The sequence below is a fragment of the Pelophylax lessonae genome, assembly GCF_965119305.1.
Source record: "Pelophylax lessonae genome assembly, chromosome: 4".
Lineage (NCBI taxonomy): Eukaryota > Metazoa > Chordata > Amphibia > Anura > Ranidae > Pelophylax > Pelophylax lessonae.
In genome coordinates, this window is record NC_138771.1 from 677,373,577 (window position 1) to 677,396,955 (window position 23,379).

Sequence of the window (23,379 nt, forward strand, 5' to 3'; positions counted from 1 at the left end):
GTTCATTAACAATGGAACAGACAGGCTTAACAGAATCCACATCACGCCTCAAAACACAGACAATAGGAAGAGACCACCAGTGACAGACTGGCCGTCTCTGACATTGAATAACATGGAACAGAGGCCAGTGTGACCAGCTCTTTCAATGAACATGTTCAGAATCAAACAGGCCAGAAATCTTTACATAGTAGGACTCATATATTTCTTGAGATTAATGGTTGATAAATATTGCTGTCCCATTTGAAGTAATTCAAACCATATTCTCAGTGTCCCTTAAGTAGTTGTCCATCATTTCCTTGGTCACCCTGTGTCCCTAATAGACACAGGGTGACTTACACATAAGAGGGGCCTAGGAAGCTGAGAGGGGTTTCCCAACCTCTCTAAGGTAAGCTGGGTTCCACATGCCTCATAACCAAAGTGACTCCCATCACAATGGCTTTGTCAGGGCAGTGGAGGGCATAAGTGGGGCAGTAGAGCGTCATTGGACAGCATTGGTAGGGGCAGTGGAGGGCAACAGAGCATTGTACGGCATCAGTGGGAGCAGTGGACAGCTTCAGAGTAGAGGACGGTGGCAGTGGATAGGATCAGTAGGGGCAGTGGACGTAGGTAGTAGAGCAGTATCGGTAGGGGCAGAGTACGGCATCGGTAAGAGCAGTGGATGGCATCAGTAGGGGCAGTGGACGTAGGTAGTAGAGCGGCGTTGGTAGGGGCAGTGGATGGCGGTAGTAGAGCAGTGTCGATAGGGGCAGAGGACGGCGTTGGTTAGAGCAGTGGATGGTATCAGTAAGGGCAGTAGATGGCATCAGTAGGGGCAGTGGACACTTTGGGGCAGTAGAGTAGTAGTAGACGGTGTCAGTAGAGCAGTGGACAGTGTCGGTAGGGACAGTAGAGCATCCGTGGATGGCGTTGGTGGAGGCAGTGCACAGCGTCAGAAAAACAGTGTCAGTAGAGCAGTGGGCGGCATCAGTAGAGTGTCAGTTGAGACAGTGGACGGCGTTAGTAGGACGCTGTCAAAGCAGAGGTCGATAGCAGTGGACAGTCAATGGGGGTAGTGGGCAGAGTCAATAGAGGCAGTGGGCAGCTTCAGAGCTGAGGACGATGGCAGTGGACATTGTCAGTAGGGGCAGTGGACCGTGATGGTAGAGCATTGGACAGTGTCGTTGGGGGCAGTGGACGGGGTGAGTAGACTGTCAGAGCAGAAGACGGCGTTGGTGGGGGCAGAGGACAGTGTCAGTAGAGCAGCGTCGTTGGGGGCAGTGGACAGCATCAGTAGAGTGTAAATAGAGCAGAGGACAGCGTCAGTAATGCGGCTTCATTAGGGGCAGTGGACTGCGTCGGTGAGGGCACAGGACGGCTTCAGTAGAGCAAAGGACTACCTCACTGGGGGCAGAAGACGGTGTCAGTTGAGCAGCGTCAGTGGGGCTGTGGACAGTGTCGGTGAGGGTCGAGGATGGTAGCGGTGTTAGTAAGGCAGTGGAGGGCGTAAGTGGGGCAGTAGAGTGTCAGTGGATGGCCTCATTGGGGGCAGTTAACGGTATTGGTGGAGTGTCAGTAAAGCAGTGTACGGCGTCGGTGGGGGCAGTGGACCGTGTCAGTAGGGCAAAGGACAGCGTTGGTGGTGGCCGAGGACAGCGTCAGTAGAGCAGATGACGGTGTCGGTAGAGCAGTGTCGTTGGGGGCAGTGGAGGACGTCGAATGTGTCAGGCGGTGGGGGGGGGCAGTAGAGCGACGTCGTCAAGGGCAGTGGACGACGTGGGTAGAGCAGAGGTCAATGTCAGAGCAGAGGACTGCGTCATGGGGGCAGAGGTCGGTGTCCATAGAGAAGCATCATTGAGGGCAGTGGACGGCGGCTGTGTCAGTAGGGCAGTTGGGGGCGTTAGTGGGGCAGTAGACCGTGTCGGTAGGGACTATGAATGCCGATGGTGGAGCATTGGGCGGTGAACAGCTTCAGAACAGAGGACGGTGGTAGTGGATGGCATCAGTAGGGGCAGTGGATATAGGCAGTAAAGCAGTGTCAGTAAGGGCAGAGGACACCTTGGGGCAGTAGAGCGGCAGTGGATGGCGTCGGTGGGGGCAGTGGACCGATTCAGAGCAGAGGACGGTGGCAGTGGATGGCGTTGAGTAGGAGGGTGTTGTGGAAATGAATGGGGTTTGGAGCATAGAAATTCTCTAGGTGCGGTGAAGACTTCACTGCGCTGAAAGGCGCACTTGTGGATATTAATATGCCCCAAGCGCCATTAATCCCTTGTACTTAAAAGTACAATGTACAGGTCTTTTGTATAAAGTTATCCTAGTGCGTTCGGCGACAAAGAAAGAAACAGGCGCACGCTGTGTCAAATCAATGCTAACTGAAGATTCTCTGCCATTGGAGTAGAGCCCTGGTTTATCTTATAGTCCGAGAACAAAAGGGGTTTACAGGGGTGGTGGCGTCGACACAACCAATCACAGACATGTATACATTCAAAGTATCAATAGAAAGGGGAGTGAATGTTCATGCACGAGCGGAGCCGCGTACCTCAGTTTCCCACTGTTGGGTGCACGAGTGACAATGCACCATTAATACAATGAAACCCACGTGTAGGAAAAATGCCCTCCAAACACTATACAATAGAACTAGCGTGTATCTCATGAACGTTGCCCCGATAATACGTGTGCATGCACTCCCATCATAACCTGTTAGAGTGAAGCCTATATTAGTTCATAAAAACCATATTTGATAGTGATCATGCTATTGATAGTGATCATGCTATTGTTACAGCAAATGAGACTTAATCTGCAAAAGACCATAGCAGCAGTATTTCAATCATACGGATCAAGCATAACAGAAGGTGCCAGTCATTAATTCTGGCAAAAAGGCCAATATCAAAACGATAAGAATTCCACATCACAAGCATATCTCCATCAGTGAATACCGGGGCCTCGGCTGGCCAATATACATTTGTGCGGTCCGGACCGGCACTGCTGATAGGGATGATCAGGCTACAAGTAGCGTGCAGTCTCCATTTAATGGAAGGTTTCCACATCTACAGGTCTTTCCTTAAGGCCAGTTAAAGCAATATTCTCTGTGCATATCGATTACTGGTAAACTGACACTGGGAGACATAATGACAATTTAACTAAAAACACTTTGTCACGTACCTGGTAGGTAGAGCCTGAATGTGCGGAGGAAGGCCTCTCTTACACCTCTGACTCAGAGCCCCTGATAGAGTAAACAGGAAGAGCAGAGTCGCACGAGTGCCGGTGGACGTGCAGGCTGCAGGACTGCTGGTAGCGTAGAGTTCTAGACGGAGGCAGGTGTCCTGGGAGTAGTTGGATCAATGCATCAACTAGAAAGCCTCTGGGAATACTGGAACGTAAGCAGAGTCAGACAAGCCGGGTCATACACAGAGAGGTCAGATCAGGTACAAGTGCAGAGGCTGGAGAATGGTCAAAGAACAAGCTGGGGACGGTGCAGGCAGAGAACTGGAGTGGTCAAAGGCAAGCCAGGTCAAGATCTCAGGAACAACACAGGTAACAGGAAGCAGGACTGGCACGGAATGCTGTAGACGAGACAGCACTGATCCTGGGAGCAGATCTAGCTTAAATAGGCCTTTTGATACTTAACTGTCATCTGGTGCGCAGCGCACCTTAAATTCACATGCTGGGGCTTTCACGTTTGCCAATTAGCCAATTAGCTTTGGGAAATTCAAGGGGCAGGACCTTGCCTGCGGTTGCCAACCTTCCTGACACACTTCCTAAAGAAACGTCCACATAAATAGTAATAACATTTCCACAACAGAGGGGCAGTTTCAGTAGGGGCAGTGGATGGCGTCAGTGGGGGCAGTGGACAGCTTCAGAGCAGTGGACACAAGCGGCGGATGGCGTCGGTAAGAAGGGCAGTTTCAGTAGAGGCAGTGTTAGTAGAGGAAGTGGACGGTGTCAATAGGGGCAATGAGTGGGTGGGTGGGTGCGGAGGCAGTGGACAGCTTCAGAGCAGAGGGCAGTGGATGGCATCAGTAGGGGCAGTGGACATAGGCAGTCGAGCAGCGTCGGTAGGGGCAGAGGAGGGTGTCGGTGGGGGCAGTGGACGGCATCAGTAGGGGCAGCAGAGCGTCCCTGTATGGCGTCAAAGCAGAGGACTGTGGCCATGGACAGTCAGTAAGGGCAGTGGATGGCATTAGTGGGGGCAGTGGACAGCTTCAGAGCAGAGGACGGTGTCAGCAGGGGCAGTGGACGGTGTCAGTAGGAACAGTAGAATGTCAGTGGGGCAGTAGAGCGTCAGTGGACATTGTCGGTATGGTCAGTGGACGGCGTCGGTAGGGGCAGAAGAGAGTCCATGGATGGTGTTGGTGGGGGCAGTGGACAGCGTCAGTAGAGCAGTGTTGGTAGGGGCAGTGGATAGCGTCGGTAGGAGCAGTGGACACCTTCAGTAGGCGCAGTGTGTGTGGGCGGTGTCAGTAGAGCATTGGACGGCGTCAGTTGAGACAGTGGATGTGACGGGAGTCACTTTGGTTGGGGGGGCCTGTGGAACCCAGCTTACCTTAGAGAGGTTGGGAAATCCCTGTCTCAGCTCCCTAGGCTCCTCTTATGTGTAAGTCACCCTGTGTCTATTAGGGACACAGGGTGACTAAGGAAATGATGGACTTAATGGACACTGAGAATATGGTTTGGATAACTTCAAATAGGACAGTAATAATTGTCAGCCATATATCTCAAGAAATATGAAGATTTAATCCAACTTTACACTGTGAGACCTATAGCCTGTTGCCATGAAGTCTGTGACACCTAAATAATCAAAGCAATGCTTAGATGTGTATTCCATGTAGGAGACGGACAGACTGATACTGGGGAGCTCTTGCCATTGTCTGTATAATAAGGTGTTCGGTGTTCATACTTAGGATAATGTGTAATTTTGTATTTTGTTTTAGCCTTGTTGCCGGCAGTCTGGTCTTCCAGTCTGGTTTAAGTGCGCTGAGTTAATTAGCATGTGAATGATAACCTTGTCTAGATGAGATTAGCCATGAGTCAGCTGTACCTCGTTATCTAACCATTGTGTGATGTTTTGGGTAAATATTCGGGTCATTGTTCATGTAGTGACTGACATACTTCTCAAGTGATTAAAAAGTCTATTCCTTGTTCAATTAAGAGTTAGTTGTTTTCAGATACATACAAGCTAAATTGTCGGCTGGTTTTGTATGTAGGGCGGCTGGAATATCTATTTTCAAGACTGTCGGAAGCTGTATACTGACGGAAGCCCACAAGAACAGTGTGGGTCCTGGTTCCGTTACAGTGGACGGGCTTAGTGGGGCAGTGCACAGTGTCATTAGGGGCAGTGGATGGCGTCCAAGCAGAGGATGTTGGCAGTGGACGTCGGGAGGGGCATTGGACCATGATGGTAGAGCATTGGATGGCCGCAGTGGGGGCAGTGGACAGCTTCAGAGCAGAGGACAGTGGCAGTGGATGGCGTCAGTAGGGGCAGTGGACATAGACAATAGGACGGCGGCGGCAGAGGACGGTGTCAGTGGGGCAGTAGAGTGGCAGTGGACGTGTCGGTAGAGCATTGGACAGCGTCAGTGGGGACAGTGGACAGCTTCAGAGCAGAGGACGGTGGTCGTGGATGGTATCGCTAATAGCAGTGTCAGTAGGGTAGAAGACAGTGTCAGTAGAGTGTCGGTAGGGCAGAGGATGGCTATAGTAGGCAGTGGGCGGCGTCCGTAGAGCAGTGTCGGTAGGGGCAGTGGACAGTATCAGTAAAGCCGCGTCAGTGGGGGCCGAGGACGGCGTCATTAAGGGCAGTAGAGCATCTGTGGACTGCGTTGGTAGGGGCAGTGAACAATGTCAGTAGAGCGGCGGCAGTAAATGGCCCCATTAGCGGAAGTAGAGCAAAGGATAGTGGCAGTGGACGTAGGCAGTAGAGCAGTGTGGGTAGGGGTAGTGGACAGTGGCAGTAGAGCGTCCGTGGACGGCGTCAGTAGAACATTGGAAGAAGTTGCTGGGGCAGTGGACAGCTTCAGAGCAAAGGACGGTGACAGTGGATGGAGTCTGTAGGGGCAGTAGAACATCTGTGGACGGCGTGGGTAGAGCATTAGACAGAGTCGGTGGGGGCAGTGGACGGCGTCGGTATGGGCAGTAGAGCGTCCGTGGACGGCATCGGTATGGGCGGTAGAGCGTCCGTGGACGGTGTCGGTAGAGCATTCGATGGCGTCAGTATGGGCAGTAGAGCGTCCGTGGTTAGTGTCGGTAGGGCATTAGACAGTGTTGGTGGGGGCATTAGAGCGTCCGTGGACGGTTTCGGTAGAGCATTAGACGGCGTCGGTGGGGGCAGTGGACGGCGTTGGTAGGGGCAGTAGAGCTTCCGTGGATGGTGTCGGTAGAGTATTAGACGGCGTTGGTGGCGGCAGTGGATGTGTCAGTATAGGCAGTAGAGTGTCTGTGGCCGGCGTTGGTAGCGCATTAAACTCCGTCAGTGGGGGCAATGGACGGCATCGGTATGAGCAGTAGAGCGTCCGTGGACGGCGTCGGTAGAGCATTAGCTGGCGTCGGTATAAGCAGTAGCGCGTCCATGGACGTCGTCAGTAGAGCATTAGACGGCGTCGGTGGCGGCAGTGAACGGTGTCAGTATGGGCAGTAGAGTGTCCATAGATGGCATCGGTGGCGCATTAGACGGCGTCGGTGGGGGCAGTGGACAGCTTCAGAGCAGAGGACGGTGGCAGTGGATGGTGACAGCAGGGGCAGTGTCCGTAGGGACGGTGGACGGTGTCAATGGGGGCAGTGGGTGCATGCGGTGTCAGTGGGGGCAGTGTCCGTAGGGGCAGTGGACGGTGTCAGTAGGGGCAGTGGACGGTGTCAATGGGGGCAGTGGGTGCATGCGGTGTCAATGGGGGCAGTGTCCGTAGGGGCGGTGGACAGTGTCAATGGGTGCATGCGGTGTCAGTGTCCGTAGGGACGGTGGACGGTGCAAATGGGGGCAATGGGTGTCAGTGGGGGCAGGGGACAGCGTCGTTCGGGGCCGTGGGCGGTGTCAGTGGGCGGCATTAGTAAGGCAGTTGATGGTGTCAGTAGGGGCAGTAAAGCATCATTGGACGGCGTTGGTGGGGGCAGAGGACGGTGTTAGTGAATGGCATCAGTGGGGCAGAGGACGGTGTCAGTGGACGGCCTGGGTAGGGCCAGAGGACGGGGTCAGTGTAGAGGACGGTGTCAGTAGGGGAAGTGGACAGTGTCAGTTGAGCAGTGTTTGTGGGGGCAGTGGACTATGTCATTAGAGCAGTGTCAGTTAGGACAGTGGACGGCGTCAGTTGGGACAGTGGGTTTTGTCAGTGGGGATAGTGGGCGGGGTCAGTAGAGGCAGTGTCAATAGGGACAGTTGATGGTTTTAGTTAGGGCTGTGGTAGGTTTAAGTGGGGGCAGTGGGTGGAGTCAGTAGAGCCTTGTTGGGGGGCTTTGGTGAAGTTTTAGGGGTGTTATTTTAGAGAGAGAGGCACTGAGGATCAGCTGCACTGTACAGGGAATGAATGGGAAGTGCTCTGTGCGGAGGCTTCCTGTTCATTCATAGTTTCCTATTCTTCAGTTATGAATGGACACAGGAGACATGGTAAATCACATATTTATTGGCCCCTTCCCCCACTCCGCTCTGATTACCTGCAGCAGCCCCGGCAGAAGAGGAGAGAGGGTAAGCGGGGGGGGGGTGCAACGGGGACAGACCCGGGGGGTGCCAATAGAAGAAATAGGAACCTGGAGGGGAGGGTGGCATTTAGTGGAACTGATGGGTGTATTGTAAATTCCGGGGGGAGGGAGTGGAGGAGAAGCCGGGAGAAAAATACAGCCATCAGTTCCTCTAAATGGCGCTCCTCCTCTCCAGGTTCCGGGGTCGGCAACCAAGGGGTGCAATCTACCCATCACCTTACTGTGGTAATGGGTTGCCAACCCCGGCCTAAAAGAATTGATGCTGACTTCAAGGCAAAGGGGGGGGGGGGGTCACCCCAAATATTGATTCAATTTTTCTTCTGTTCGCTCACTGTCCATTTTGTAAATTAAAATCTAGATTTGGTTTCCCCACACCCGCCCAGCAGCGTATATCCCGGGGAGACAGAAGGAGGTTCAGCATTGTTCTGTGTGCTCAGACTCTGTATTGTCTCTCTTCCTCCCGCAGTGACCTCACCACTCTGACATCTGCCGCCTACCAGCAGGGCATGGTAATGCACGCCGGGGCTCACCTCATCAACATGCAGGGTAAGCTGATACCAGGATGTGTCCGACCTTCCTGGACCCGGAGCAGACAGTGCTCTTCCTGATGTCACCATGTATGAGGAGGTCTGATCACACAGGACCAGTCCTACCCACACACAGGAAGTGACATCACACAGGACCAGTCCTACCCACACACAGGAAGTGACATCACACAGGACTAGTCCTAACCACACACAGGAAATGACATCACACAGGACTAGTCCTAACCACACACAGGAAGTGACATCACACAGGACTAGTCCTAACCACACACAGGAAATGACATCACACAGGACTAGTCCTAACCACACACAGGAAGTGACATCACACAGGACCAGTCCTACCCACACACAGGAAGTGACATCACACAGGACTAGTCCTAACCACACACAGGACCAGTCCTACCCACACACAGGAAGTGACATCACACAGGACCAGTCCTACCCACACACAGGAAATGACATCACACAGGACTAGTCCTAACCACACACAGGAAATGACATCACACAGGACTAGTCCTAACCACACACAGGAAGTGACATCACACAGGACTAGTCCTAACCACACACAGGAAATGACATCACACAGGACTAGTCCTAACCACACACAGGAAGTGACATCACACAGGACCAGTCCTACCCACACACAGGAAGTGACATCACACAGGACTAGTCCTAACCACACACAGGACCAGTCCTACCCACACACAGGAAGTGACATCACACAGGACCAGTCCTACCCACACACAGGAAATGACATCACACAGGACTAGTCCTAACCACACACAGGACCAGTCCTACCCACACACAGGAAATGACATCACACGGGACTAGTCCTAACCACTCACAGGACCAGTCCTACCCACACACAGGAAGTGACATCACACAGGACCAGTCCTACCCACACACAGGAAGTGACATCACACAGGACCATTCCTACCCGCACACAGGAAGTGACATCACACAGGACTAGTCCTAACCACACACAGGACCAGTCCTACCCACACACAGGAAGTGACATCACACAGGACCAGTCCTACCCACACACAGGAAATGACATCACACAGGACTAGTCCTAACCACACACAGGACCAGTCCTACCCACACACAGGAAATGACATCACACAGGACTAGTCCTAACCACTCACAGGACCAGTCCTACCCACACACAGGAAGTGACATCACACAGGACCAGTCCTAACCACTCACAGGAAGTGACATCACACAGGACCAGTCCTACCCACACACAGGAAGTGACATCACACAGGACCAGCCCTAACCACACACAGAAAGTGACATCACACAGGACCAGTCCTAACCACTCACAGGAAGTGACATCACACAGGACCAGTCCTAACCACACACGAAGGTGGAAATTAGATGGGAATGCTGGGGGGGGGGGGAATAATTAGTACATAGGCCATCTGTGAGCTGATTCTACTGGTTGCAGGCCTAGTGGGGTGATCCTACCAAGGGAACTTCCATGTCTCCTATACCAACCCACAACCACACATCTCCTATAGCAGCCATGCTGCCACTCGTCCATTCCAGAGGACTAGGCTGAGTATAGGAGGTGGTGGTTCATGTTGCTGTAGCCCCAGTAAGTGTCGGGAGATCTCCATAATGTTGAATGTGAGGGAGAATTGTCTTCCTGTGGAGTAGACATGTCTTCTCAGGGTGTGAAAACACGAACCTTCCAAAAAGTAGGCTGAGTAATGGGGATGCTGGTCCATGTTGCTGTAGTCCCAGTAGGTCTCAGTGGAGATCTCCATGACGTTGGATGTGAGGGAGGAATGTCTTCTTGTGGAGTAGGTGTGTTCTCTGGGTGTGCAGACATGAGGAACAGGCGAAGTATAGGAGTCGGTGGTCCTCCTGAGGACTAGGCTAAGCATAGGAGCCGGTGGTCCTCCTGAGGACTAGGCTAAGTATGGGAGGTGGTGCTCCATGTTGCTGTAGTCCCAATAGGTCTCAGGAGGTCTCCATGATGTTGGATGCGAGGGAGGAATGTCTTGCTGTGACACATCTTGTCAGGGTGTGCAGACATGAACTTTCTGAATGTCTTTTCCATCCTTCTTCTCACAGGGAGCCCTGGAGGTCATTCCCGGCACAGCTCTCTTATGGCTGATCGGGCCAAGCAGATGTTTGGTCCTCCGGTTATAACTGTGAGTATTATTTTCTGTTCCTTCATTGTTGTCATTGTCCTCTGCCTCGGAATTTCATCTCTTTCCTCTCTCTTCCTCCCAGGGCCGTCATTACCAGACACAGCCGTCCTTCAGTCCTACCGCGGCAGAACATGGCCAGTACCAGACCAGCCAGTCAGGTCACAGCCCCTATACCGTGAGCCAGTCACAGCACAGCTTTGGGGCAGCCCAGGCCGGACCGGTCAGCTATACAAGCAGCCAGTCTATCAGAGGTCAGAATGACTTTCAGCTCACATGTAAGACTGTGAATTGTATTCCGCTATTCTGATTCCAAACCTTTTCTCTTCTAGGTCCTTCTGCTTTCCCAACCATGCAGTACCTGTCCCACCAGCAGCAGGGATATGCAGTCCATGGTCATTATACTGGAGCTCATGCAGGTTCGACCTTCTCTCACCCCTTCCTTTCTATGCACTATACCCCCCTGCCTCACTTTCTTTACTATTTCCCTGCTAGGGACATAGATAAGACTCCTTCTCCCTCCGGCCTTGTCACCTAGAGATGTTGGTAGAACCTTTTCCTCACCAGCCTCATCACGTTTGTCCTGCATGAGATGTAGGTAGAACTCCCCTTCCCCATAACCATTGTCCTGCTAGGAATATAGCTCGAACTCCCCTCTCTCTCTCTGATCTCTTCGATTCTGATCCCCTGGACTCCCGTCTCCTAGACTTTGATCTCTTAGACTCTGATCCCTTCGATCTGTTAGAGCCTTATTCCCTTAGACTCTAATCCTAGGATTCTGTTCCCCTTTTACTCCCATCCCTTGGTCTCTGATCCCGCAGCCTTCGGTCCCTCGGTCTCCGATCCCGCAGACTTCGGTCCCTCGGTCTCCGATCCCGCAGCCTTCGGTCCCTCGGTCTCTGATCCTGCAGCCTTCGGTTTTCAATCCCGCAGCCTTCGGTCTTCAATCCCACAGCCTTCGGTCCCTCGGTCTCCGGTCCCGCAGCCTTCGGTCCCTCGGTCTCCGATCCCGCAGACTTCGGTCCCTCGGTCTCCGATCCCGCAGCCTTCGGTCCCTCGTTCTCCGATCCCGCAGCCTTCGGTCCCTCGGTCTCCGACCCCGCAGCCTTCGGTCTCCGATCCCGCAGCCTTCGGTCCCTCGGTCTCCGATCCCGCAGCCTTCGGTCCCTCGTTCTCCGATCCCGCAGCCTTCGGTCCCTCGGTTTCCGACCCCGCAGCCTTCGGTCCCTCGGTCTCCGACCCCGCAGCCTTCGGTCCCTCGGTCTCCGACCCCGCAGCCTTCGGTCCCTCGGTCCCCGACCCCGCAGCCTTCGGTCCCTCGGTCCCCGACCCCGCAGCCTTCGGTCCCTCGGTCTCCGACCCCGCAGCCTTCGGTCCCTCGGTCTCCGACCCCGCAGCCTTCGGTCCCTCGGTCTCCGACCCCGCAGCCTTCGGTCCCTCGGTCTCCGACCCCGCAGCCTTCGGTCCCTCGGTCTCCGACCCCGCAGCCTTCGGTCCCTCGGTCTCCGACCCCGCAGCCTTCGGTCCCTTGGTCTCCGACCCTGCAGCCTTCAATCTCACGGACTTTGATCCCTCTCAGTCTTTGATCCCTCTCAGTCTTTTATCCCTCTCAGTCGTTGATCCCTCTCAGTCTTTGATCCCTCTCAGTCTTTGATCCCTCTCAGTCTTTGATCCCTCTCAGTCTTTGATCCCTCTCAGTCTTTGATCCCTCTCAGTCTTTGATCCCTCAGTCTTTGATCCCTCAGTCTTTGATCCCTCAGTCTCTGATTCTCATAGCGTCTGATCCCTCAGACTCCCATCCCCTAGACTCTAGAACACATCTGTCCTATGTTTGGTATCTCGTGCTGCGCTCTGAGTCTTCAATGTGAGTTTTCATTCCTTCTTCTCCTGGATACAGAAATCAGGCTGACTGTTCCTTTCTGTGTCCTCCTCAGGGTTTATCCCTCCCAGCAGTGGCATTCCTCTCCAGAAGCAGCTTGAACACGCCAACCAGCAGTCCGGCTTCACCGATTCTGTGAGTAGCCCGTATCTGTTCCTGTCCTGGCCCCCAGCAGGTGACCCAATAATCCCAATTCAATATAAATACATAATATATACCCATTACATGGCCCAAAGTATGTGGTCACCTTGCCATCGCACCTATTATATGGCTAAAAGTATGTGGTCACTTGACCATCATACCCACTATGTGGCTCAATGTATGTGGTCACCTGACCATTGCACCCACTATATAGCCCAAAGTATGGGTATGGGTTCACCTGACCATCACACCCACTATATGGCTCAAAGTGTGTGGTCACCTGACCATTGCACCTATTATATGGCCCAAACAATAGGGTCACCTGACCATCAGACCCAGATCAAGCAGCTACCCTCCCCCTGGGCAACCATTCTCACTAAGCCGGCAGGGAAGAGGCGTCTGAGTGGGGGTTATTGATGTGATCTGAGGTCAGTAGTGGGGGTTATTGATGTGATAGGAGGACATAGTGGGGTTATTAATGTGTTAGAAGAACATAGTGGGGGTTATTGATGTGTTAGGAGGACATAGTGGGGGTTATTGATGTGATTGGGAGGTCAGTAGTGGGGGGGGGTTATTGATGAGATGGGAGGACATAGTGGGGGGTATTGATGTGATTGGTAGGTCAGTAGTGGGGGGGGGTTATTGATGAGATGGGAGGACATAGTGGGGTTTATTGATGAGATGGGAGGGCATAGTGGGGGTTATTGATGAGATGGGAGGACATAGTGGGGGTTATTGATGTGATCGGGAGGTCAGTAGTGGGGGGGGGGGGTTATTGATGAGATGGGAGGACATAGTGGGGGTTATTGATCATAGGAGGACATAGTGGAGGTTTTTGATGTGATAGGAGGACATAGTAGGGGTTGTTGATGTGATAGGAGGACATAGTAGGGGTTGTTGATGTGATAGGAGGACATAGTGGGGGTTTTTGATGTGATCGGGAGGTCAGTAGTGAGGGGGGAGAGGTTATTGATGTGGTAGGAGGTCAGTAGTGGGGGTTATTGATGTGATAGGAGGACATAGTGGGGGTTATTGATGTGATAGGAGGACATAGTAGGGGTTATTGATGTGATAGGAGGACATAGTAGGGGTTATTTATGTGATAGGAGGACATAGTGGGGGTTATTGATGTGATCGGGAGGTCATTAGTGGGGGGGGGGTTATTGATGAGATGGGAGGACATAGTGGGGTTTATTGATGAGATGGGAGGACATAGTGGGGGTTATTGATGTGGTATAGTAGGAGTTATTGATGTAATAGGAGGACATAGTAGGGGTTATTGATGTGGTAGGAGGACATAGCGGGGGTTATTGATGTGATCGGGAGGTCAGTAGTGAGGGGGGGGAGGGGTTATTGATGTGGTAGGAGGTCAGTAGTGGGGGTTATTGATGTGATAGGAAGACATAGTGGGGGTTATTGATGTGATAGGAGGACATAGCGGGGGTTATTGATGTGATCGGGAGGTCAGTAGTGAGGGGGGGGAGGGGTTATTGATGTGGTAGGAGGTCAGTAGTGGGGGGGGGGTTTATTAATGGGATAGGAGGACATAGTGGGGTTATTGATGTTATAGGAGTACATAGTAGGGGTTATTGATGTGATCGGGAGGTCAGTAGTGGGGGTTATTGATGTGATAGGAGGACATAGCGGGGGTTATTGATGTGATCGGGAGGTCAGTAGTGGGGGGGGGGGGGTTATTGATGTGATCAGGAGGGCAGCACATCTCAGTTTTCCCCTTATAAGCATAGACAATGGAACGTGCCGGATGGCCATACTGGGGGGGGGTCAGGTACATTGCCGTCCTCACAGAGCGAAGTCATATTTATTCACAGCTTTGTAATACTTATGAACATTGATCTGCATGAGGATGAGCCCTGACCTGCTTCTGTTTTATTGTAGTCTACCCTCCGCCCCATGCACCCCCAGGCTCTGCACCCCACCCAGACTCTCCTCACCGCACCTCAGATAGCCGTGCCCATGCAAACTGCCAAGGTAAGACTCTGCAAAAGCCGAGCAACACCACACCTGCGTCTCCTCCTTTTCACCTCTCTCGCCTGTCCTCCTCTCCCGCCTGTCCTCCTCCTCTCCCGCCTGTCCTCCTCTCTCTTCCCCTCACCTCTCATCCCTCCATTATCTCTCCAGACTATACTTCTCTCTTTTCATCACCTCTCCTACCTATCCTCATTAGTCCTCTTCTCACCTCTCCCATCCATCCTCATCCCTCTTCTTTCTTCTCCTTCTCCTCCGGGAGCAAGGTTCAGCAGGCATTATTGGGGGCATTAGCGGTAGGGTGTCCAGAGATCCTAAGCCCCAGGTAGATAGGCGGACAGATCGCAAGTGCAGCCTCATAAGATTGAACGAGGATATCGTATGCAACCAGACAAAATTTAGAGGTTTGTATGCCAATGCTAGAAGCCTGGCCAACAAGATGGGAGAGCTGGAGCTGCTAAGGTGTGAGAAGGATTTAGATTTTGTGGGAATTTCAGAGACTTGGTTTGACAGCTCTCATGATTGGATGGCGACCATTCAGGGGAATTCCCTTTATCGCAGGGATAGAGAAGGTAAAAAAGGGGGAGGGGTATGTCTGTATATCAAGAATAGTGTGCAGGTAAATATGAGTGACGATATAACGATGGAGCTAAGGAGGAGGTAGAATCCCTTTGGGTAGAACTTCAAAGGGAAGGCACTGTGGGGAAAGTAATATTGGGCGTATGCTATAGGCCCCCCAACCAAAGAGAAAAGGGGGAGTCGGACCTCCTATCACAGCTTGGAATGGTGGCAAGGATGGGAAATGTCATTATAATGGGGGACTTTAATTATCCAGATATAGACTGGGCAGAAGGAACCTCGCATTCAGCTAAGGCTCGGCAGTTCCTAAATGTTTTGCAGGACAATTTCATGGGTCAGATGGTGAATGCACTGACAAGAAACAATGCGGTACTTGACCTACTGATTACCAACAATACAGACCTGCTCACGGATATAGAAATACGGGGCAACTTAGGAAACAGTGACCATAGGTCAATAAGTTTCAGTATTAATCAGAGTAATATGAAACATAAGGGTAATATAAGGACACTGAATTTCAAAAGAGCCAATTTCCCAAAACTGCGCTCGCTGCTAGAAAATATCAATTGGGATAGAACCCTGGGAACAAAGAACACGGAGGAAAAATGGGAGTGCTTCAAGAGCATACTAAACAAAGGGATTGGCCAGTGCATTCCAAAGGGAAATACATTTAAAACAGCAAAACTAAACCCTGGGTGGCTAAACTCCAACATAAAAATGCATATTAATTGCTAAAGGAAAGGCCTTCAAAAAATACAAGACTGAGGGTCAGTGGCAGCATTTAATCATTACAAAGAATACAAGAAGAAATGTTAAGTATATAAATATTAAGAAGGAGAGGCCAGAACACATTTGCCCCATAAAAGACGACAAAGGGAATCTGGCCACAGAGGACAGAGAGAAGGCGAAAGTGTTAAATAATTTCTTCTCTTCAGTCTTCACAAAAGAATCAGGGGGCTACACTAACCCAGCTTGTAATGTTAAAATCAATAATACATCACAGGAAGTACCGCCATGGTTAACAGAAGACAGACTCAGAACTAGACTTGAAAAACTTAACATAAATAAGTCTCCAGGACCGTATGGCTTGCACCCGAGGGTCCTTAAAGAACTCATCCAGGTGATTGCCAGACCATTGCTCCTAATTTTTATGGATAGTCTACTGACGGGTATGGTGCCAGCTGATTGGAAAAAAAGCCAATGTGGTACCAATATTTAAAAAAAGGGCTGAGATATATTCCGGGAAACTACAGGCCGCTTAAATAGTCTGCAAGATTTTGGAGGGCATGTTAAGGGACCACATACAAGACTTTAGTAATGAAAACGGTATTATTAGTAGTAATCAGCATGGATTCATGAAAAATCATTCTTGCCAAACCAATCTATTAACCTTCTACGATGAAGTGAGCTACCACCTAGATAAAGGAAGGCCTGTAGATGTGGTGTATCTGGATAAAGGAAGGTCTGTGGATGTGGTGTATCTGGATAAAGGAAGGTCTGTGGATGTGGTGTATCTGGATAAAGGAAGGTCTGTGGACGTGGTGTATCTGGATAAAGGAAGGTCTGTGGATGTGGTGTATCTGGATAAAGGAAGGTCTGTGGATGTGGTGTATCTGGATAAAGGAAGGCATGTGGATGTGGTGTATCTGGATAAAGGAAGGTCTGTGGATGTGGTGTATCTGGATAAAGGAAGGTCTGTGGATGTGGTGTATCTGGATAAAGGAAGGTCTGTGGACGTGGTGTATCTGGATAAAGGAAGGTCTGTGGATGTGGTGTATCTGGATAAAGGAAGGTCTGTGGATGTGGTGTATCTGGATAAAGGAAGGCATGTGGATGTGGTGTATCTGGATAAAGGAAGGTCTGTGGATGTGGTGTATCTGGATAAAGGAAGGTCTGTGGATGTGGTGTATCTGGATAAAGGAAGGTCTGTGGATGTGGTGTATCTGGATAAAGGAAGGTCTGTGGATGTGGTGTATCTGGATAAAGGAAGGTCTGTGGATGTGGTTTATCTGGATAAAGGAAGGCCTGTGGATGTGGTGTATCTGGATAAAGGAAGGCCTGTGGATGTGGTGTATCTGGATAAAGGAAGGTCTGTGGATGTGGTGTATCTGGATAAAGGAAAGCCTGTGGATGTGGTGTATCTGGATTAAGGAAGGTCGGTGAATGTGGTGTATCTGGATAAAGGAAGGTCTGTGGATGTGGTGTATCTGGATAAAGGAAGGTCTGTGGATGTGGTGTATCTGGATAAAGGAAGGTCTGTGGATGTGGTGTATCTGGATAAAGGAAGGCATGTGGATGTGGTGTATCTGGATAAAGGAAGGTCTGTGGATGTGGTGTATCTGGATAAAGGAAGGTCTGTGGATGTGGTGTATCTGGATAAAGGAAGGTCTGTGGATGTGGTGTATCTGGATAAAGGAAGGTCTGTGGATGTGGTGTATCTGGATAAAGGAAGGTCTGTGGATGTGGTGTATCTGGATAAAGGAAGGCCTGTGGATGTGGTGTATCTGGATAAAGGAAGGTCTGTGGATGTGGTGTATCTGGATAAAGGAAGGTCTGTGGATGTGGTGTATCTGGATAAAGGAAGGCCTGTGGATGTGGTGTATCTGGATAAAGGAAGGTATGTGGATGCGGTGTATCTGGATAAAGGAAAGCCTGTGGATGTGGTGTATCTGGATAAAGGAAGGCCTGTGGATGTGGTGTATCTGGATAAAGGAAGGTCTGTGGATGTGGTGTATCTGGATAAAGGAAGGCCTGTGGATGTGGTGTATCTGGATTAAGGAAGGTCGGTGAATGTGGTGTATCTGGATAAAGGAAGGTCTGTGGATGTGGTGTATCTGGATAAAGGAAGGTCTGTGGATGTGGTTTATCTGGATAAAGGAAGGCCTGTGGATGTGGTGTATCTGGATAAAGGAAGGTCTGTGGATGTGGTGTATCTGGATAAAGGAAGGTCTGTGGATGTGGTGTATCTGGATAAAGGAAGGCCTGTGGATGTGGTGTATCTGGATAAAGGAAGGTCTGTGGATGTGGTGTATCTGGATAAAGGAAGGCCTGTGGATGTGGTGTATCTGGATAAAGGAAGGTCTGTGGATGTGGTGTATCTGGATAAAGGAAGGTCTGTGGATGTGGTGTATCTGGATAAAGGTAAGCCTGTGGATGTGGTGTATCTGGACTTTGCAAAGGCCTTTGACACCGTTCCCCACAAACGCTTACTGTACAAACTAAGGAAGGTAGGTATGGACCATAAGGTGAGTACCTGGATAGAGAACTGGCTCCAGGGGAGAGTACAGAGGGTGGTGATTAATGGGGAGTACTCGGATTGGGCGGGTGTGGAAATGGGGTCCCCCAAGGTTTTGTCCTGGGACCAATCCTGTTTAATTTATTCATAAATGATCTAGAGGAGGGGATATCTAGTACAATCTCAGTATTTGCGGATGATACTGAACTAAGCATGCCAATATCTTCTATACATGACGGTAACCTTAGCAGATCTGAACAAAACATTGGGGGGGGGGGGGGAACCACATGGCAGATGAGGTTTAATGTTGGAAAATGTAAGGTAATGTATTTGGGTGTCAGAAATACGAACGCAAGTTACTCATAAGGGGGAGAACCTCTGGGTGAATCTAAAATGGAAAAGGACCTGGGGGTACTGGTAGATGACAAGCTCAACAATGGAATTCAATGCCAAGCCGCTGCAAGCAAAGCCAACAGAATACTGGGATGTATAAAAAAGGGGATTCACTCCAGAAATAAAGAGATTATTCTCCCACTCTACAAGACTCTGGTCCGGCCACATCTGGAGTATGCTGTCCAGTTCTGGGCACCGGTCCTCAGGAAGGATGTGCTGGAACTGGAGAGAGTCCAGAGAAGGGCAACAAAAATAATTAGGGGAATGGAGGACATCAGCTATGAGGAAAGACTACAAGCACTGAACTTATTCTCTCTGGAGAAGAGACGATTGAGGGGGGATATGATATCAATGTACAAATACTGTACTGGTGACCCTAGCATAGGGAGGAAACTTCAGAGAAAGGGAATACAATAAGACACGTGGCCACTCACTAAACTAGAGGAAAAACCGTTTAACCTTAAAATACGCAGGGGGTTCTTCACTATCAGAGCAGTAAGGATGTGGAATTCTCTTCCACAAGCAGTCGTATCAGCAGGGAGCATTGATAGTTTCAAAAAACTATTAGATGGGCACCTTAAAGACCACAACATACAGGGGTATACAATGTACAACATACAGGGGTATACAATGTACAACGTACAGGGGTATACAATGTACAACATACAGGGGGTATACAATGTACAACATACAGGGGGTATACAATGTACAACATACAGGGGGTATACAATGTACAACATACAGGGGGTATACAATGTACAACATACAGGGGGTATACAATGTACAACATACAGGGGTATACAATGTACAACATACAGGGGTATACAATGTACAACATACAGGGGGTATACAATGTACAACATACAGGGGTATACAATGCACAACATACAGGAGGTATACAATGTACAACATACAGGAGGTATACAATGTACAACATACAGGGGGTATACAATGTACAACATACAGGGGGTATACAATGTACAACATACAGGGGGTATACAATGTACAACATACAGGGGGTATACAATGTACAACATACAGGGGGTATACAATGTACAACATACAGGGGTATACAATGTACAACATACAGGGGTATACAATGTACAACATACAGGGGGTATACAATGTACAACATACAGGGGTATACAATGTACAACATACAGGGGTATACAATGTACAACATACAGGGGGTATACAATGTACAACATACAGGGGGTATACAATGTATAACATACAGGGGTATACAATGTACAACATACAGGGGTACAGTATACAATGTATGGTTAACAGCAAACATACATACACATCATAGGATGGACTGATGTCTTTTTTCAAGCTCACAAACTATGTAACTATGTAACTTCTCATCTCTCTTCACCTCTCCTATTTATCCTCATTTCTCCTCTCCCATCTATGCTCATCTCTCTTCTTCACCTCTCCTACTTATCCTCATCTCTCTTCTTCTCACCTATCCTCCATCTCTCCTCACCTCTTTTTCACCTCTTCTGTCTGTCCTCATGTCTCTTCTCCTTACCTCACCTCTCATCTCTCTTCTTCACCTCTCCCGTCTATCCTCATCTCTCACCCCTTTCCCCCTCCTCCTCACTTGTCCTGTGTCTGTCTTCCTTAACCCTACACTGCAGGGTACCGGGTGTATTCATACTCACGACTTTGGTTATGCTGCCACCTTCAGGTGAATGGACACTGGCTAGAAAAAGGCGGGATTTCCTGAACCCCTCCCACCTCAACTAAACCCCGTTTTTTTGGGTCCTAGGGGGAGGAATGTGCCTGTGACGTCTGAGGATCCTTTTCTGTGGGGGTTAGTCCCTTGTTTTCATGGCCTATTCTCCACACCTGTGCTGGAAAAGGGAAAGGCCTAATCCTGATCAGTCACCTAAAGCCCTTGAGGCCCGGAGGGATGGTACCTTGACCCCCGCATGAACAGGGACAGCCTGTTGGGTTGCAGTTTGACATTGAATGCTGCAGACAGCAATCTCTGGGGTAACCAGTATCTGGTGAGCGGGCTGATATGGTGCTATAGAAGTCCAGGACCGTGATCCCATGAGGGGGATTCAGTTGCCCTCACTGGATTGAAATGCCTGGGGTGTAAATTTGCATGCTCTCCTTCCCTTCCCCTCCCCTCCTTTTGCAGGTTATGAGGTGTCTGAGGAACATCTTCTGGAGGAGGAGGCAGATGTTGAGACACTAGAGTCCTCTTTGGATGAGTCCTTTCAGGAGGAGTCTCAGTGTCAGGGCTGCTTCAGGTGCAAAGCACAAAAGTCCATTTTACTGCTGGATTTGAAGTTACGGCATCCACTTTCAAAGTCCTCATCTCCCATAGACACTGGATTTGGGTCCTGGTGGCTGTCTACAAATCCCAAATCTTTTCCTGTGCATCCTGATTTGTAGGAACTGATGTATGCTGATTGGGCTCACCTGGAGCAGTGTTCGCTCACATTGCGGTACACCATGGAATTCTACTTAAAATTGGGTTCCCCAGTTGTTGACTCAGCCATTTTCTACTTGAAAAGGATGGTCCCAGTCTTTAAAGACACCACTGATAAGAGGTGACAGGCCCCCTTTAAGGGGTCCTTTCTTGTAGGAGCAGCTCTGCAGCTGGAATTGGGAGTTTGTCAAGCCCTCAAAGTTTTGTTCCAGAGAATCCGACCCAGGGGGTCCATCCATTTGGCAATTCCTGGAGGATTTTCTGAGTGCCTTGTAAGGCTCCATGTGGCAGCTTTCTAGGATAGGCACCAAGTCTGTCCATGTGAGTAAATCCAATGGTTCAAGTGCTGTGTGGTAGAACTTCTATGCAAGAAGCAACTTGAAAGCCTGCCCTTTTTAATGCCTTCATCTAGAAGGTGACTTTGAGTAACTGAATGAACTCCTGAAGAAGGCAAAATCAACCAGTCTGAAACTGGTGCCCCCTTTGTAATTCAAGAACCCCTTTTCACAAGCAGCAAGCTTCAGGCTCTAAGTGGAAGCCTCATTCCAATTCCTTGAGAAGAACTAGAAACCCACATCCTCTGGGTTCAGAGGAATATTCTCTTAGTAGTAAAGGGACGCCCCCCCCCCCCCCCCTCTTGCGCCAGCGTTGAGGTGTCTCGGCTTTCTCACACGTCTGGACTTGGAGGGGGGGGGGGGGGGGGGTCTAACGGCTTCTATTCAAATGTGTTTACAGATCCCAAGCCAAACCGGGTTGTCCGGCCTATCCCGGACCTCAACAAATTCCTACTCCGTGATTGCTTTGCTTCATCAGGGGGGGACTTCCTGGCAGCAATGGTTATCATGGATGCTCACCTGCATATTCCAATTTTCTAGCCTCACCAACCATTTATGTGGTTTGCAGTGGAGGACTACCAGTTTGTGGTATTGCCATTCCATCTTTCCACCACTTCCAGATTGTTTACCAAGGTGTTAAGAGTTCTGAGTATTTTCATTGTGGGGAACCTGGACAACCTTCTTCTCTGGGAGTTATCGATTCAGGCCTTGACATCCAGCTGTCCACCAGATGGTGCAGGTCCTGGAATGTTTTGGTTGGGTGTTGAACTTCTAGAAGTTTGCTCCTGTTCTGATGTACCTCTCGGTTGATGGATAATTGTCACCAGAGGAGTAGGATCAACATCCTGGAATTTTGGGTTATTTGGTTCGCTCCCCTACGCTCAGTCTACCTTTCGGGGTCTCCTTGTCAGGGTATAGTCGGACAGTGCCACAATGGTGGCATACATCAAGTTACTTTGCACAGGAAGAAGTGGATCTGATCTTGTCCTGGGCTTCATGTTCTGGCCCTATCTGCTGTACATGTACACATTCCTGGGTTGAGAACTTGGCAGGTGAACTTCCTCCGCTTTCGACAACTGAATCCAGGAAAATGGGCCCTTAACTTGGAGATGTTTGCAGTGGGGGATGCTGATGTGGAGATGAGGATCTCTTGGCGTCCAGATTCAGCAACAAGCTGGACAGGTTTGTGTCCCGGACCAGGGATCCTCAGGCATTTGGGGTGGATGCCCTGGTTGACTCCTTGACACCATTTGTTGCGGATCTATGCCTTTCCTCCCCTGCAGCTTCTTCCTCGTCTGGTAAAAAGGATAAGAATGGAAGACCTTCTGCCCTGCCTGTCTTCATCATTCTGCTCAACTGTCCCACCTTTCTTCATCTTACTCCTCAACTCCCCCGCCTTTCTTCATCTTTCTACTCCGCTTTCCCGCCTGTCTTCATCTTTCTCAACTGCCCCGCCTTTCTTTTATATTTATTCTCAACCCTCCCACATGTCTTCATCTTTCTCATCGATTCACCCGCCTGTCTTCTTCTTCTTTCTCCTAAACTGCCCCGCCTTTTTCATCTTTCTCCTCAACTCTCCCACCTGTCTTCATCTTTCTTCTCAACTCACCCGCCTGTCTTCATCTTTCTTCTCAACTCACCCGCCTGTCTTCATCTTTCTTCTCAACTCACCCGCCTGTCTTCATCTTTCTTCTCAACTCACCCGCCTGTCTTCATCTTTCTTCTCAACTCACTCGCCTGTCTTCATCTTTCTTCTCAACTCACCCGCCTGTCTTCATCTTTCTCAATTGCCGCCTTTTTTTCCTCTTTCTCCTCAACTCCTCCCGCCTTTCTTCATCTTTCTCCTCAACTCCTCCCGCCTTTCTTCATCTTTCTCCTCAACTGCCCCGCTTTTTTCTCTATCGTTCATTGACGGACACAGCTCCTAAACTTCTTAACCAAAAAAAAAAAAGCTTGACTATGGGCAGTTCCAGGGGGTATACTCCAACTCTCAGCTATAGGCAATCAGTTTTTTTCTGCCTA

General features: G+C 50.1%; 1 protein-coding gene and 1 long non-coding RNA gene across 4 annotated transcripts in view; both read left to right on the top strand.

The window, feature by feature from the left end:
• GPS2 (G protein pathway suppressor 2) overlaps nucleotides 1-23,379 on the top strand; it is a 45,088-nt gene that overhangs the window by 17,349 nt on the left and 4,360 nt on the right. For 2 of the 3 annotated variants that reach the window (XM_082255881.1, XM_082255882.1), the window contains 6 exons: nucleotides 8,129-8,208; nucleotides 10,287-10,366; nucleotides 10,449-10,617; nucleotides 10,696-10,782; nucleotides 12,298-12,377; nucleotides 14,280-14,372. In XM_082255881.1, coding sequence (XP_082112007.1) covers nucleotides 8,129-8,208; nucleotides 10,287-10,366; nucleotides 10,449-10,617; nucleotides 10,696-10,782; nucleotides 12,298-12,377; nucleotides 14,280-14,372 — 589 coding nt within the window. The remainder of the gene's footprint in view (nucleotides 1-8,128; nucleotides 8,209-10,286; nucleotides 10,367-10,448; nucleotides 10,618-10,695; nucleotides 10,783-12,297; nucleotides 12,378-14,279; nucleotides 14,373-23,379) is intronic. The other variant, XM_082255883.1, reaches the window with a different exon arrangement.
• Nucleotides 5,546-6,698, top strand: LOC309554248. The gene is made up of 3 exons (XR_014225221.1): nucleotides 5,546-5,589; nucleotides 5,678-5,739; nucleotides 6,662-6,698. It is a non-coding gene; the product is annotated as an uncharacterized lncRNA (long non-coding RNA).